The sequence below is a fragment of the Temnothorax curvispinosus genome, unplaced genomic scaffold (assembly GCF_003070985.1).
Source record: "Temnothorax curvispinosus isolate PA1 unplaced genomic scaffold, ASM307098v1 QBEX01016763.1, whole genome shotgun sequence".
NCBI classification, from domain to species: Eukaryota; Metazoa; Arthropoda; class Insecta; order Hymenoptera; family Formicidae; genus Temnothorax; species Temnothorax curvispinosus.
This window is the reverse complement of record NW_020226543.1, coordinates 75,648-92,653: the sequence shown is the minus strand read 5'-3', so window position 1 is coordinate 92,653 and position 17,006 is coordinate 75,648. Positions and strand designations below refer to the sequence as shown.

At 46.0% G+C, this 17,006-nt stretch overlaps 1 protein-coding gene across 4 annotated transcripts in view; it reads right to left on the bottom strand.

The window, feature by feature from the left end:
* Window positions 1-17,006, bottom strand: part of LOC112466946 (ubiquitin carboxyl-terminal hydrolase 48-like) — a 52,110-nt gene that overhangs the window by 9,666 nt on the left and 25,438 nt on the right. For 3 of the 4 annotated variants that reach the window (XM_025035311.1, XM_025035312.1, XM_025035315.1), the window contains 3 exons: window positions 14,818-14,948; window positions 13,834-13,953; window positions 10,834-10,959 (listed from right to left, as the gene is read on the bottom strand). In XM_025035311.1, coding sequence (XP_024891079.1) covers window positions 10,834-10,959; window positions 13,834-13,953; window positions 14,818-14,948 — 377 coding nt within the window. Of the gene's footprint in view, window positions 1-10,833; window positions 10,960-13,833; window positions 13,954-14,817; window positions 14,949-16,427; window positions 16,623-17,006 lie in introns of those variants that run through there. The other variant, XM_025035313.1, reaches the window with a different exon arrangement.

Sequence of the window (17,006 nt, the reverse complement as noted above, 5' to 3'; positions counted from 1 at the left end):
TTTTTGTTATTTATTATGGTGTAATCACGCGAGTTCTAAAACTTGTTTTCGTTCATCTGTTTATGAAATATACATGAAAATTTGACTGCAATATAAAATCAAAATTACTTCATATTTAGTACAATTATGAAAACGAAGGGAACCTAAGCTGAACGTTATCAACGGGCGCGGCAAAAAAAAACAGCTTTCTGAAGGTCTTTTAAGTAAATTAAGGGCACTTCGCATTGTCTTTCGTTCCGAGAAAGGACCGAGGAAGACGGCAGATTACAGCTGTTTAGCATCCTCGATGAAAAACTTGCTGGTAATTATTCAAATTATTTTCAAGGGTCACGCTTTTCGGTAGACCGGATCCGTTACGTGGTGAATGTCTTTATACCGTCTCTTTCTACGTTTACTGGCTTACGGAAAAGATGCAGCGCTCCTGCCGACAGTCACAAAATACAAACAAAACATTCAACATAACTGCAAGGTGTCTTTCAGGTGTTCCACGCTCCCGGACAATATCATCCTTAATCTAAATTATATCTCAAATGAATGTTAAATCCAACGTATAAGAAATTTATTTTTTAAAATTTTTTATCTTTTTTACCGTTGCACGAGATATCGACGATCCCCGTAAAACAACGCGAATGTAATTCCGGATATCTATCATCGCGTGATAGCGCGAACGTGACGCCGATATAAACGTGAAGAATAAAAGGGAAAAAAGACGTGGAGAAAGGAGGACTGTGTGTAGACGATAGAAAAGGAAGTGGAGATTAGGCGGGGAGGGACGCGCTTTTTAGACGGTCACTGACACTGCGGAGGTGTTGTGTGAGAAGTGACTGATGAGTTTTCCGCTCGATTGGATAACGGGCTAGGCCAACGCTCGCCCGTTTCTGGATTTTTTTCCAACCTCTTCCCCGCAACACACGATGACGTTTGACCTGAATCCCGACTAGACCTGATACAGCAGTGCTACGCGATCTCGAAACGTTGAATGTGAAGACTTTTATTTCAATTTCATTTTTTTATGCACGCTTATGATAACGTAAATAATTTTACGAATTTTATCCATTTGATATGTATAGAGCTTATAGAGATCTTACATGTATAGATATAAAAGCGAGTGTCGGCGATGATGGAGATAAGAATCCAACATGATCAATTTGTAGCTTGATAGAAACAACGGTACGTGATACGGATTACCGTCTAAATTGGAGAACACTGGAGGAGATATGCTGCCGATCGGGCGAATGAACCGTCGCGGACGCGGCACTTTAGGCCACGTCGTCCATAAAGAACGGACCATGCTTCCGCCAGGGACAAAGACTGCCTTCATCACCGGGCACCGACGCTCTTTGCCGTCGTGTTCGTCGTCGCTGCGCTTCCCGACTCGTTGAAATCGAGCGACGCGCCGATCGCGCGCGTTGCGCGAAGACTTCTGCCGAGTAAATGTCGGACACGCGCGCGCTGAGAAACAAAAGTCGTGCAGCAACGAAATATAACGTTTGTAAGTCCTCCGTATTTCGAGGTATTTGTCACGAATGTTGTGATTTCAGATTGCGATCGAAAAATGCGAAATTATATACATTCCTTGATCGAGTTTATTCAAACTAAACATGAAATATATTTTGGCAAGCAAAAGAAATGATTCGATAATTCTTCCACAATTTACTTGTTAATAATTATGGCATATCTCGATCTATTATTCGCAGCGGATTAGCATACATCATTTTTGTTCTCCATAGTGAAATTGATTAACAATCGGTTTTTTAACAGGTGAATTTAAATATGTAACGGAACAAGCAAGTAAAATCAATCAAACAGAAAATAATTAGTTCGTTTATAGACAAAACATAGATATTTAATTCAAGACCAATAAATATTGCGATATTTGTTATTTCTCGGTTGTGCATCGATCCTACGGCAGCGGCAGGCTCGCTATTCCCCGCGATACGGTATCCTCTGCTCAAAGTAACGTAGAAGGGGAGGAGAACTGGCAAATTGCAGAGCGTTAGAGATCGCGAGCGCGATTTAGTTCCGCGACTGCGAGAAAGAGAAAGAGAGATGGATGAAGGCGGCGAGGCAGAGTAGAACGGCGGAATCACCCCTCGAGGAAACGCTCGGATAGTCCAGGGTGGTCTTAGCGTGTCGCTTAGCACCCTATCTGCAGGGATCTTCTCTCGGGCCAACCCCTACGGAGCTCGCATCTCTCTCTCTTACTCTCTCTTTCTGTCCCGCTTATGTCAGCCTCTCTTCCTCCCTTGCCGCACTAGACCTCATGGGGGCTGCGTTTGTCGTGAGCATTACTCACTTTCTAGACGCCTACTTGCAAACCCCATCGAGTCGTCCCCGAGGCTCAGTGACTACATTAGGGAACAAATCTTCCTTCTCTCGAGGCAGCGACTCCCGCGACTCGAAAGGCGACACACACGCTGATAGAATGGATTGTCCGGTCGGAGGCCCCCGCATTGACCGGCCACTCTCCACGTTGTCTACGATAGCGAAACGCCTTAGCGTATGATTTGTTTGTCTGCTAATTCGATCATGCTGCTGTAGATTAAATTTAAAGTTGTGCTCCCTGCGTGTTTTCGATATTTCTTAATCTATCGTTGCAATACGTCGTCTCACAAGTGTTCTAGAAAATTTAATATAATCAGAGAATTGTTTCTTCAAACAATCAATTTTTTTCTAACACACATCTACTATTTAAAAAATTTCCTTTTAGTATTCCAACAGTTTTTTATCAAACAAATACGTGCGCGTAGATATAGTATACTTTCGTTTCCTTAATTGTTATTTAAGTATATCATACAGAATCATATCATAATAAAAAAAAATGATTTTTTAAATTGTTTTTAACAATAAAGTAATTTTATGTTAATATAGAGCAGACTATGTCAACAATTTGACAAACTTCTAAAATATCGTCGAAAAGTCGTCGTCGTGCTGCGGAGGACCTCCCGGCCCGTATCGCAAGGGTTTTGAAGTATTCCGCGGCCGGGATTAACGAGATCCACGTGTCCGGTATTATCGGCACGCACCCAAGACCACTTGTTCGAAGGAGCAACCTGTAGAGGCTGGCATACCAAGTGCGTGCGCCATAAGGAGGGAGCGACGAAATTCAGGGTTAGCCGCCGCGGCCGAACATAGAACCGAGGCGTATGTGGGAACACGTGTGTACGCGTTTCCATAAATATCTCCCCGTAACTCCACGCACTCCGAATGCGGGATGAAAGAAGGCATCCACGGAAGCTCGTGTGTAACCGGGTCTTGTCCCTCCGCCACTTCAAACTGCCTCGATTAGCGCCTCGCGAGTGACAATAATCCCACAATTGGCGAGTATTCGATTTTCTTCGTCTTAAGACATTTTTAGCATAATAAAGTTAAAACGCAAAAAGTTACAAATAAGGGATATTTTTTGAGAGATATTTCAAACGTTAAATGTCTCTCTTAAAAAGATTGCCGAGCCCGAAGCACTTACGAAGCGTCGCGTCTACGCCATCGAAATTCGATTAATCGAACCACTGAGAAGTACGCGGAATTTCATAGGACGTCGAGAGGCGAAATGCCTGGAGACCGACGTAATAAAGTGTGCTCTCTTTCTGGCGGCAGGAGGCCCTCATTCAGGAGCCGCCACATGTCCCTCTGCGAAAAGAGTAGCTCTTCCTCACGTCATCTGCCGAGACGAAACGGGACGGGGACGGGGACGGGATGGGGACGAAACGAGATGAGACGAGACGAGAAAAGACGAGACGAGACGAGACGAGACGAGATGAGACGAGACGAGAGACGGGCAAGAAGAGAGGGGACGGGCATCGAGAAGGACGGCTGACGAAGAGAGGCAGAGAGGCCACCGAGAAGCCGAAAGCTAAACCCGCCGACGCGACGGTGGCGGTGGGTTGGCCGGCCGTAGCGAGCCGTCAGTATCAACAAACAGAAGCTTAGTTGTTACCGCTGCGAGAGGGCGAAAGGTTGAAGTGGACAGGGATTACACGACACACGCTACACGGAAATCGGCCTTGGGTTTTAAATCGACGCTCCGTTGCTCCCTATTTCAAGCGCGCTTCAGCCACTTTTGACGTAACCCAGTTGACATAATTCTCTCGCTATTATACCTCAGTTCTATCAAATATGGAAATATCCTCGATAACATGCAGGTTCTCCTCATCGAATATCTTTCATTCGAAGCACATAGTTCCGCTACGTGCCCATTCGCAGCACGATGCAAAATAAGAATGCAGCATCCGCCCTCCCGCTGCAATCATAACTTATTCAGCGTTTAAGGGAACTCGATATACGATACGAGAGACGTCGAAGGCGGAGTGGGGGAGGGGGGAGGGGAGGAATCGGGCTCATAAATCACGGCATTTTCAGATTTCCTTTTATCAGCGGCTCTCTCTAACCGCACCGGCGGTGGCTTCGGTTCGCGACCACCGTTGACCCAGCGCCATAAATATCCCTATTAATATTAACTTAGGCTGTGGCCTAGGAGAGGCGAGAATCGCGAGTGACCGAAACCGAGCGGACAGAGGAAAAAAGGAGGATCGCGGCCTGGGGGGAGAACGGGACGGGAGAGAAAAAAAATCTCGTATGCCCGGGGGCGAATCTCATATAGGACGCAGCTGGGAATTGGGCAGCGTCCCGAAAAATTCATGGAGGAGCCCAAGTTCCAGGGAGACGCGTCCGCGTGCGAGCAAAGATCGCTGCACCTCGTTTCTTCCCCCACTCCTCCTCGCCGGGGAAGCACGAATTGATTACCGCTCGACGGATCCTCGAATGTGCAGAGCCGCCTTCGTTTTCACTTGGTGTCACGTGTTTTACGGCGCACGTTTCTACGTTCGCGGTTCGAGCCGAGGATGACGACGGCCGCGGCAAAAAACCAGTGTCGCGAAAATTCCGACATCGTTTTCGTTTACCTCCTATATTCAGAAAGATTGGTACGGTGTATCGGTAATAACTAATGGTATTATATATATAAATGGCTTTTACGCGGTATCTAGCGCTGGGGAAGGCCGATAATGAAGAAGCCAATATTGAACTTCTTGCGCCATTTCATTCTTCAACGTCTATTAAGCCACACTTTCTTGCCGGCGTATCACGGCATGCATCACCTGTCGTCGAACGGTCCACGCTCTCGGCGTCTCGCGCCCGTTAGCGGGATCGGTGATCGACGCGAGGAAAACATAACGTTATCGAAGTACAGCTTGTATACGCGCGATATGTAAACGATTGTAAATTAGATGCTGAGTTCACGAGTGATTACAGGGAGTTTTTATCAGATAACGTCACGAAGTCTCAAGTAATAATCAAGTATCGAAGCGAAGCGGCGTGAAATAGCGCGCGCGCGAATAAGGCGATTCGCTATAATTATCGTGGCTAATGTCTCAAACGCGACGATCAAACGAGACGACCGTTCTCCGTTAAGCTCTCTCGCCCGACGAAATACGTACGCGTCGTCCGGAGAATTTCCGCAGTCTACCTCGATTATTTTCAACGCATTCAGGAGCGAAATCGATGACGATGACGATGCCTTTTGAGCCTGCATCGGCTTAATTGATTTATTTCTGAGAGGGTCCACCGAGACGCCGCGGTTACCCTATTGGCCAACGCGAAAAAGGGGGCAGCGTAGCCCCAGCCGAGTCCTTTCGAAGGACTCTTTCACTCTCCGCACAGCCCTTTCTTCGATCTTATCTTCCGAGGCATCGATAATAATTAGGGACGATAATTACGGTGTGCCGGCTACTGACCTCTAGCTACCGGTCTTTCGGTGAGGTGATGAAAAAAAAGAGGTGCCGCGACGATAATCGTCGTTAATGTAACGTTGTAATATCTCGATGTCCTTGCCGATGTCATTGTAACCGGCCGCGGACGACCATTCCGATCTGATCGCAAACGTCGAGTTCTTTTTTCTCAACGTCGCCGCGCGCGTCTATAGTGTGTGTCCTTAAAAGACTCGTAAATTTTTTTTCAAATCGATAGATGTAAATGCAATGACACAACCTTCCGATAAATCGACGCAAAGAGAACAAAAGTTGTGAATTTTTACGAATCCAAGGCAAGTAATTAAAAGCCCATTAGATCCGCCACTTAGTTATTAGCGCGGTACATGCCGCGCGGAAAGGTTAAGTGTCAATAGCACGCGATTAAAATTTTTCACAACGCTCGTTTCTCAGTTATTTTGCTTTAACATTCTTCGTATAGAAACATATTTGCATTAATTTTATATAAAACGGCATAAATTTCTTAAAGCCTTGCGGTGGCGAGAACTTCGTCAGTGCCACGTATGTCACGTACGTCGTGTATGATTTCTTATTAATCATCCGACTTTTTCTTTTTATTCCTTGATGTATTTCGAAATAACTTATTTTTCTCAAAAATGTAACGGGGAGAAAAATAATCATAAAAAAGTGACGAAGACACCGAACGCATCTAGTGCTATTACATGAGTATGGTCATTTTGCGGTTTATACAGGAAGACTCAATAAGGATTTATGGAACTTGAAGACCGAAGAGCACACTGAATCAGAAAGGTAACTTTTCGGCCGGTCAGGCCTGGTTGTTATGATTCGATTTTAATGCCGAGTTCACCGACGCGGATAATTGTCGCCATTACCTGCACGAGAGGGCACATTTACTGTCGTTCATTGGAGAGAACTCGGGACTCAGTCTTGCTCTCAACCTCTCGTGTAAACGGGATTCTCGTTTGTCGGTAGGATACATAGCGGACAGAAAGGAGCGGAGAGAGGAAAAAGTAAGGATAAACACGTGTCCATTTTCCAGCAGGAGGACAAACGTAAAGGAGGAATCGGCGGGTAAGTCGATGGAACGAGCGACATTTATATAATAGGGTAACGTTGTATTCGACATTGTTAAACCAGTCGTAATTTACACTGATTATGATTAATTATTACTTACTAGCAAGTACATACTCGCTACGTTTCAGCTCCAAATCGCGCGTCACAGAAATTCAACTTCGCTCGTTACTACCACGAATCGTATTTTTATTTTTAATCCTCCGTATAATGAGGATTTAAGGGAGGCGGGAATTTAATCGAGAAAGTAATTAATTTCTAAAATCGACGAAATGTGAGTTAAAGCGAAACATCCGGCTGGAGATACAAGATTGCGAAAATCTATAGGTCTGCGAAGCGCGCATAGCGGCCCGACCGCGTGGCTGTTCCGCGTGGACCCACGACGGATCGGCATATTTTGCGGGCCGGTTCCGACGCGGCGCGGCGGCACGTACCTTTTTATCGTGGGCCGCGGTAGCGGGGCCCTATCGGATGTTTCCAATTTTCTGTTGGCGCTCCTGAAGGGAGAGACTCGACCGAGTCCGTCATACGGGATTCTCTCTTGTACGAGAGAAGCGGGATGAACCGCGCGAGATGGAAGGATCGCAGAATGGACGAGGGCGGGAGGGAGAGCGCGAGAACGAAACACGGGTGTACGAAAGAAAGAGGAGCATAGAAAACGGGGAGGGAGGAGGGGAAACGGGGACGGGAGGGCGGGAGGAAGAGGAGAGGGAGGAGGAAGGCGAGCGCGTCCAACGCGGACATTCGTCACACGACATCAAACGCGGGTGCCGCCCGTTGGAGACTCGACCGACCGACTCTAAAGACCCCGGTCGATCAGCCATGAAGAGCAGCCTCTGACGAGGAATTGCAAAAAAATCGGGAAAAATTAAGGGTGGATCAAAAACAGTCTAGCCAACTCCGACATTGTGCGCAACTCTGTTGCTATTCTTTATCCCCTTTATCGTCCTTGTCCTCGATTACGACGTTTTATTTCATCAGAGCGAAAACGCGAATGTATACGTGTCTTCATTAATATCTCGTCGCGGCGTGCGTTAATTATAGCTCGACGCATGCCGTTGGTTAATATCTTTATCTCTAACGCGTGTCGCTCTCGCGACGACTACGGTTCACTTTTTGTCGGTACTAGAGGTACGCGCGAATTGCGCGATCGGACAAAAATGCGATCCGCCTTGTCAAGCTGCGTCAAGAATTTCGAACGCAATTTACAATTGAGCTTCGAAAGCTGCAACACTCACGGCGCGCGTAAACTAAGACCGAATACAACGACTACTTGGAAGAGAGATCCATTTGCGACGAAGAAAGATCGATTAATCATGACGTGTAACGCGCTCATAAAAGCGCGCAAACAAACCGGATGGTGGAAAGGGAACGGTAGGGAGAGCGAAAGTGACATGAAAGAAAAGAGAGAGACGATCGACCTCGCGCGACGTAATGTCGTTGATCTCCTTCGGTCGACCGGATCGACCGAAAAAAAAAAGGTAGTGATATAATGTAGATACGTGGCAAGATATATTAACTTTGTACTTCGACGACCTTGAATTATTGCACGGACGATGACGGAGCGGAGCGGTAGCTGATATCTTCGCGAGACACTCGATCACCGATCTACGCCGCAAGTCATCCTGATCATTGTGCGTGCCACGGTGCCGGACCGGTAGCAAAATCAAGGACTAACCTTGCCTGAAACGCTTTAATCCGGTCTATCCGCCGCAGATAGAGTATCCTGACAATTCCGACATATCGTTTGATATCGCGAGGCAGGTCTAATAGGAGCGGAAGAGTTTTTAATCCATTGTGTTCTTGCAGTTTCTTTAGAAATTAGACTAAATAAGAAATTAAAACTTTTCCTGGGGCTTCGAGAACAGTTTTACGTGTACGTATACATGTATCCCGAAATTAAGTAACTTCGACAATCGCAAGAATTTCAGGCTAAACAGAACGTATAGCGATTGGCCAAGAAAGATTGCAGTCTCTCCTAAGCGATATGGTTTAAGTTACGGGAACAGCCGATCGGAACGGCCTAACTCCGGTTTATGCGATTATACATTATGCTTTTGAGTCGCATTAAGTTCGTCGTCCGGCGAACGAGCGGATTTTACGACGGAAGATTTCGCGAAACAATCTCGTTCTCGAGGGAGAGCTTCTTGCACATCGGGAGTCGGGGCCCCACGGTTATTCGCATAACCGCAAATAATTACCCGCCCGTTATGTACTTTTCAGTCACGTTATGGTTAACGATAGTTAAAAGCAGCTAGACGTGCCTCGGGATTTATCACCGTCGTTATATTCCCGACCACGGGAGAATCGACAGTTCCTCGCCGCCGTTTCGTCGAGCGTACATACATATAGAATTCCGGAGCAATTACACGAACCGCGAGAGATCCGTGTGAGAACAAAACGCGGAGCGAAAGTCAGGACATTTTTATTACGACCGATTCGATCGGGACTTGATGTATTGTTCGAAAAGAGGAAAAAAAACCGGAATGATAAGCCATTTGTCGTGTAACTTTGTCACGTCGGCGGTAATCAGCGCGATGGGACGCGAGAAGAAATTTTTCTGAAAACCGCAAAACCCATCGAAGCGTTTCAATCGGTGGAAACGTCGGTAGGTTGACTAAACTGGATTCTCCGGAGGCAAGACAGCAATTAGAATTCGCAGCTAGTGCAAACCGCAACCGGTGAACCAGTCCAGTCCAGCGAGGAGGCCGCGTCTCCTTCGCTTCCTCTCTCTCTCTCTCTCTTCCTTTTTCTCCCTTTTTCCCTCCTGCCCTCTTTGTTCTTTCTGAACGTAGGATAGCGCGACTTGGGTTAACGGTTTTTGAGACTCTCTGTCGCTGATGCTGCGCGCACGCTGAGCTTAGCTCGCCGGTTGCTTTCATAAAGTCAGTCGACTGTGAACCGAGAGGAATGTATCGGAATCCTGGAATTATATTCCGCCGAACGAGAGAGAGCACCGAGAATTTTTCCTCCGCGACGCCGCCGTTTTCGCTGAGACGGCTGGCTCTCGACAAAAACCCGCGAGGGTTGGACGAGAGCGTTCCGCACGAGGAGTGCGAAAACAACGTGGCATGGATAAACGTGTAGACGCGATATCATTGTCGCACGTTTCTCGCGTATAAATCAAGTCGGATACCCGGGGCCTGATTGGCGATAAAGTTGCAAGTTAACAACGATAACTAGCAAAACTATAATAGTAAAACTTTCGTGCGATTCATCGGCAAAGAATATGGAACGAGTTTAAAATTTATTTGCGCTTACAGGCGGAATTAGTAGCGACCGGTAGATTCGCCGAGGAGTGTGAGCTTCTCCTCGGGTAAGCTGCAATTTCTAACGACTTCGCTCTCCCGAGGCTAGGAGGGCACAGTTTAACACTTCTAATCTCAAATAAGGCATTTTCGGCTAATCCCGGCGCGCGAAAACGCTGGTCTTGGCGTCGTTATCTAGGGGGAGGCCATTGCCGGTCCCGGTTACTTATCCATTGTCTCGAACTTAAGGGAAACAGTGGCTAGATCTTAAATCTAAATTGCATCTGTTTGTCACTGTCCGGCTAGTCAGGCGGAACAAACGTATCGTTGTAACGACAATCGAGACGTCGTTGCGGGCCATCGAGGCGCCGCGCCGCGTCGCGACGGGATGAATCGTAAAACATTAAATGATAAAGTGTAGAATCCTGAGTGCTTCTATTCTTCATAACGCGGAGATCTGCACGCATCAATGCATGCCGCTGCGTGTGAAAGCAGATTTATAACAACGTAAACTTAACGAGTGTACGCTTCATTGATCTCGAGAAGGACATTCGCACGCTGTGTGTCCCTGAATTCTTATAATTATATACAAATAATTTTGCAAAAAAGATTTCTAGCGGTAAGATTTTCGAAAATACGCAAATTAGTTTCTTTCATTTCGCATATCTTTTATTTCTCCTGATTTAATCTTTGTTTAATTTGCTATTAATATCTGGTTATAGAAAAAGATATGAGATAAAAGAAAAAAAAGTAAAAGAAAAATATAGCTGACTTGAATCGAAACTTACCTTTAACGTAAGTAAAGCTCCAGGAAATATTCCGAGTGCCGCCAAGCTCAGATTATCGTCGATGAGTTCGTGTTCTCCTAACATTATATGCTGGTCGTACGGTCCAGCTCCACAAATCTGCATCGTCTGAAAGAAAGCAGAATTTTCCCATCTTATTTACCGGTGCAATTAAACCGAGTTATAATTTAACAAAAGAAAACGATTTCATCGGTTTCTTCAAATGTATATCGATCGATCGTGGATAATTAGTCTTTTCAGAAAGGTAAACGTGATTATTTCCGTTGAGAAATCGATGCATAATACTTTTGTTTCCCGTCAGGATTAGCTACGCCCGAAGACATTTGAAATGTATTTCAATACACGAACGCGAAGGTACTCGTATAAGAGCGAAGTTTGCGGCCGTGCGGAAAAACGAAAGGGGAGAGGGGAGAGGGGGCTATTTCAGATTCTAGAAGTGGAGAGTGCGCGAGACGAGCGTGAGCCTCGGTAATTGCTTAATTTGTGGAACCCGCGTAATGTTGCGTGGAGGGATACAGCTTGCGCTGCTGGCTTGTCCACGGCGTCGGTGCGAGAACGTGTAGCTCGGTTTCTCTGTTTTACGATCGTCGAGTCGAACTGAAGCCGAGAGCCGAGCCAAGAAGCCCCGGGAGGAGGAACGCGAGAGAAGAGGCATCGCGAGGGCGCCGGAAAGCGACTAAGGGGGCGGGCGTCGTGTACAAAAAGACGATTACGAGCATCACGCACGATTGCGCTCGCGTTGCGCGCGTTTGGGCGTACAACAATCATTTTTCGTCAAATTATTCCCCGCTGAAAGTAACGTAAACGGAGCCGTAGAGTCGTCGCAGATGTTACTTGTCGCTGGATCGACAGTGTACGTTACGTCAGAACGTATCCTGCACGTGTCGTAAATGTCTTGCCGGACTTCGTACAACTGAAGAGAGAACGATGAGAACGAGGGGAAACAAGAAGAGGCGATCAGGGTCAAGGAACCTCGCGGAGGCTTCCTCGTTAAAGGAAGGCGCCCAACGGGCGCGATAAATAGAGGTGGGTTTAACAAGGTTGCGAAGCGGCGGCGGGAGGCCAAATTGCCCCCGGAGGTTGAGGAAACTTCTGATATTTACGGATCCTGACAGCCGCGTCGCGCCTGCCGCGTACGTGTCGCTCGTCCGGAAGCCGCGACGGATTACCTCACGGGATGTAATCTCACGGACAGCTGCAATTGATAACGCGAGCTTTCCAGGACCTCTCTCTCTCTCTCTCTCTCCCTCTTCAACGACTTCTGCGATTTGCTTTCCAATCTATCCGTGAAAAATCCGCGACGCGGACTGTTCGGCCGCGTTTTTTGCTCGGCCGTAATTTTCCCGTGAACGAGCTATCCGCGTGGACGAACGTTTTTTCGTCCCGATGGCCATTGCGTCCGTGCCGCGGCGCAATGAGAGTAAGAAAGGCGATCGAGCGGTACCGTGCAACGCGGGGAGAGAAAAAAAATCGAACTGGTGACACGGAATGTGCTGGAAAGTAATATTTACAGGCAGGCCACTTCATAGGCGTTACACCGGCGCGATTACGTAAAGCTTGCCCGCGCGCCCGGCGAAGATCAGCGGCTCTAGCCGCTATTGTCCCGATTCGCTTGCCCGCTAGCTCCGCGACATAACTGCATTCGACCATGAAACTCAAATATTTTTATTGGCGGTGCTTTTTGCACGACGGTAAAAAAAAAGGCAACGAGCGAGCGGCGTGACTCGCCCGCATTTTTGTCAGACGCGAGAACCAATCCGCGAACAGTGACACCCTTGAATCGTGACGCCGCCTCGGGATTTTCCAATGAGACAAAAACGTCATTTGCGCGCTTTCAAAGTGTATCATTTTTTTTCTCTCCTAACATTACTGATAAGACTTAGACTCTCACGAGTTATAAGTATCTGAAGCCCGATCGAATGATTTATTTGGATTATTGACTTTCGTCAAACGAGAGACGAAATCAAGTCGAAAGACACAGAGCTATAAAAAAGGGGAGCGACAGTGAATGAGAAGAAGAGACGGGGCCTCGTATTTCCATTGACGCCGACAGCCGCTCTCGCGGGCGGGTATTAAAAGGGGACGTGTGTTCCACGGGGTGAAAGAGGCACGAACAAAAATTCGAGCTCTCCTCCGTGCTCGTGGTGAATAGATAGAGAGGAGTATCGCACGCGCGTGTGTGAGACGGAGAGAGAGACACGCGAGATGAAGAGAGAGACCGAGCCGGGAGAAAGAGTCAAATGGAAGGTTGAGTGGAGCGAAGTGGAGTGAAGTGGAGTGGAGAAGTTGGAGACCTGTTATTAGCGCGAGGTTTATGCTCTTTCGAGTTTTTGCCAGTGGCTCCGTCAGGAAGGAAAGGCGGGGAAGAGGAGGAGGAGGAGGAGGAGGATGAGGAGATGGCTACGGCCTCGCAATATAAATACGCTTAATAGTTTAAGCACACTGCCGGAGCCCGAGCATATGCTAACCAGCCATAACTACGCTTTACTACTCTTTCGTCCACCACGGAGTCTCGGAGAACCGGGCAACCGGACCGGAGATAGCCAGGCCGAAGGATAGCGGCCGGGTTCGGGCAAACGCGTCTCTTCCCATTTCGGTTCGAACAATAAGCGCCGTAAAATACTTGCGCCGCAAATTGATTGATTATCCCGGGATAGCCCGCTTTCGGCAGGTGGCGAGTGCAAACAGATCAAGATATCGGATGGACTTTTTCCGATTTCTCTCTCGCAGCTATCTCGCTCTCTGTCACGCGGACGATTGTCACCGCTGCCACTAATGATTTCTCTTGATGATTTTTAGAGCCTTTTAAATCTATATCGGATACAATTTTTCTATAGAACGAAAGAAGTCTGAAATTTATCCGAAATTGGAGATACATCGCCGTGATAAAAACAAACATATTTTTTCGATTGTATTTTATCTCATGGGGTAGTTAAAGATTGAAATTGGTGTTGTAGCTAAATATATTAACAAGACACTTACCATTACTTTGAGTTCTTTCAAAGTAATCTCAGAAGACACTTTGAGTTCGTGAGATCCTTTTAATTTTCTTCTACTTCGTGATGGACGTGCCTTCCCCATCTTCGGCCTTTTTACCGCTACCTGTGACAAATGTTCGAAAAATCCGATAAATCAAAAGGCGCGCCTATCTAAATAATTTTCTCTAAAACAAAATTTTTGCAGAAATAAAAACTCTTTGTAAAACTTTAATGATGCTTTTCCTATTTTAGTACCTCTTCAACATAAATGTTACAAAATACGTGTAAATGTAATGACACACAATATAAAATGCACTTTTTCGTAATATAAAAAGTAATCGTGAATATAAAATGTCCGTTCTATTTCTTTATTCGTCGGATACTTACGCATATAAAAAAATATTAAATATACAAAAAAAAGAATGTAGTTTATAGTTAGTCACGTATATATAAGCGCGGTTCTCTACAATTATTTCTAAATCAGCCTGAATCAAAAGCTACGTAAAAGGAAGCAGATAACTCTTAAGGTCACTTTGAGCAGAGACGTAATAATACTTATTACATCGTGAAATGCGTGAGATGGCATCAACTCGCCGTTATCGGTTAGAATTAATCTGGAAAGACGGCCGCTTCCAGGACACTTGATGACTCGGCACGTCGCGTCGGCCCATTAACAAAATTTCGTCTGAACGAGCCGATATAACTCGTTCATGCATATATACACGATATAAGATTTTCAATTTCTAACTATATTGCACGTAAAAAAAAACGTTATAGTAATAACGGATCGCGGTATAAATCATATTAATTATCTCATAAAAAATTGTACGTAATTGTATGTTATGAAATTGATGCCAAAGTGACGATTATCCGGTAATGTATGCCGCATTTTTTAATTGTCTTCTTGATCGTATGATCAATTTATGTCAATAACTTTCATTTGTATCACAATTTATTGAATAATTGATTTAAGGTATTTTTGCCTTACCTCGTAATCGTTGTCCGTCTTAGATTCTTCGTTTTCGTCGATACATTTGACGTAGATTGTCGCTCTTTCGTATTTCAAGCTTTCTAGACGTTCCTGTTCGATCTTTGCTAACATGCAGGCTGCGCACGGACCTGAAACAATAGGAGACTTTCCTGACGCTCGATGGGTTTCAAGCAGATCAATGTTACGTTTAAAAATATCTATTATTTTTTAAAAGCATTAAATATTTTCTAGAAATTCATTGATAGTACCTTCTTCTCTTTTTAATATTTTAACAACTCTTACGTATAAGATTTATATCATAATGCATCAACGCAAGAAAGTATTACCGCGATCTTCGCGACAATACAGAAACTTAAACCTGACGCGGCTCGACGCGACGCCGCTATTAACACCCCCGGGGGTCAGATTTCGTTGGCCTCATCGAGCCCTCGTCGAGAGAGAAGACCGGGACGCGGGACGGCGCGGCGGCAGTTAGAAAGTCAAGTTAGAGGGTGCGCGCTCCGGGCGGGTTGGGTGGCGCTGTCGGTGGTGGCTCTTATCCCATGTATAATAGATTGCTTACGGCCGGTGAGATTAATACAGTAATTAATAATATACGGTGACCAGGGTGGTGTAAGAAGCGGCCATTGTTGCTGGCCGGACAGCACAAAAAGCGCTTCGGCTGCCGGTCCGGAGCCAAAGCTCGTATCCGAGCGTTACTCTCAGAGCGTTACGTCATGTTCAGACAGTTTTCCGGGGCGGTGGGAAACGCGCGAGAGGAGGAGGAGGAATCGTGACCCCGGCTGAATGCGAATTCGCGTCCACCCCCGCGTTACCGCTAATTACCGGCTCGTATAGGAGCCAATAAGAGAACGCTGTAAGAAGCTATTTGCCCATTAACGAGTCAAGGAGATTAACGCGGAGCGTCGTCGTTCGATATACTTTCTTCTCGCGGCGAGAGAGAAGATTTCGCAAACGAGAGGAATAAATGTTGATCGTTTGCCCTGTCGCCGCGACCGGAGAGAGAGGGGGAGGAGACGGCGGCGGCGGATTGAAAACGACGAAACGTTCCGTTCACGCAGCGGCTAATTTCCCCGCAACGGTAACGAAGGATAGGACGGAAGGACCCGCACGCCAAATGAATTCGAAGGTCCTCCCGTCGAATTCCTAATTACCCGCCGCCGGCGCGGCGCGGGGATGTCCGTGCGATAGGATCGTTTGCTATCGGGTTTAATCGGAAATACGGGAAGCTTAAGCTAATGAGAGATTCGTAGGGTCGCGAATGCAAATCTCTTCCGACGTACTACAAACAGAGTGCCTACCTATCGAGAATGCTGGCCGCACTTTTCCAGCCGACCGGGAACGGGCAGTCGTCCCTCACGCGAAAACTGTAGGTACGATCATCAATTACATTCCGTTCACATAAACTCGGCTTTTCATCATAAGAATACTGTGCAGAAGTAACGAAACGGCTCTCGTACGAGCGTTACGAAAGCCTGAGCAAATCGGCAGAGAGATGATTTTATGGCAAATAATACACAAAAGTCCGACGGTTTGTATAAGACTAAAGGGCGATGCAGAGGAGATCTAGTGTATTTCCCTAAAGTGCCATCGAAGAGCAATCAAACCATAAAGAGCGTCGAAACGGAGCAGAAACTTGCGCGATGTCGACGGAGAAGAAGTTTCGGGAGTTCCGACGAAGAGTCAGATGCCTTCGGATTTTATTTAGACCCGGTTAAACAGCCAGGCGCTCTTGGAAGAACTCCTTGGTACTGCGATGTAAAACTTTTGGCAAACGATCGTCAAACGCCGCAATCACATCCCTAAAATATAAATACATAAATACGATAAGTGCAATTTTCATCGTTATAAAATATCAAATATCGTAAGCAGAAGTTTTATTAATATCAATGTCAATAAAATTAATATCAATAAAGTTTTATTAATATCAATGTTATTTTAATATCTCTCTGCGTTTTAAGAAATTTGAATAGACACAAGATTATATTTCACATTTTATTTTTTCTTTTTGCAAAGTTTGGTTGCAATTAAATTAAGGTAAATTAAAACTTCAAGTTCGTACATCTTTCATACACAGTAAAAAAAAAGAAACTAATTTTGGCTAATGCTAATCAAAATAATGTATCACATAAGTAGCTAGAGAGAGATCTTATCCAATTAGATACATTTAATTAAGATGTCCAGGC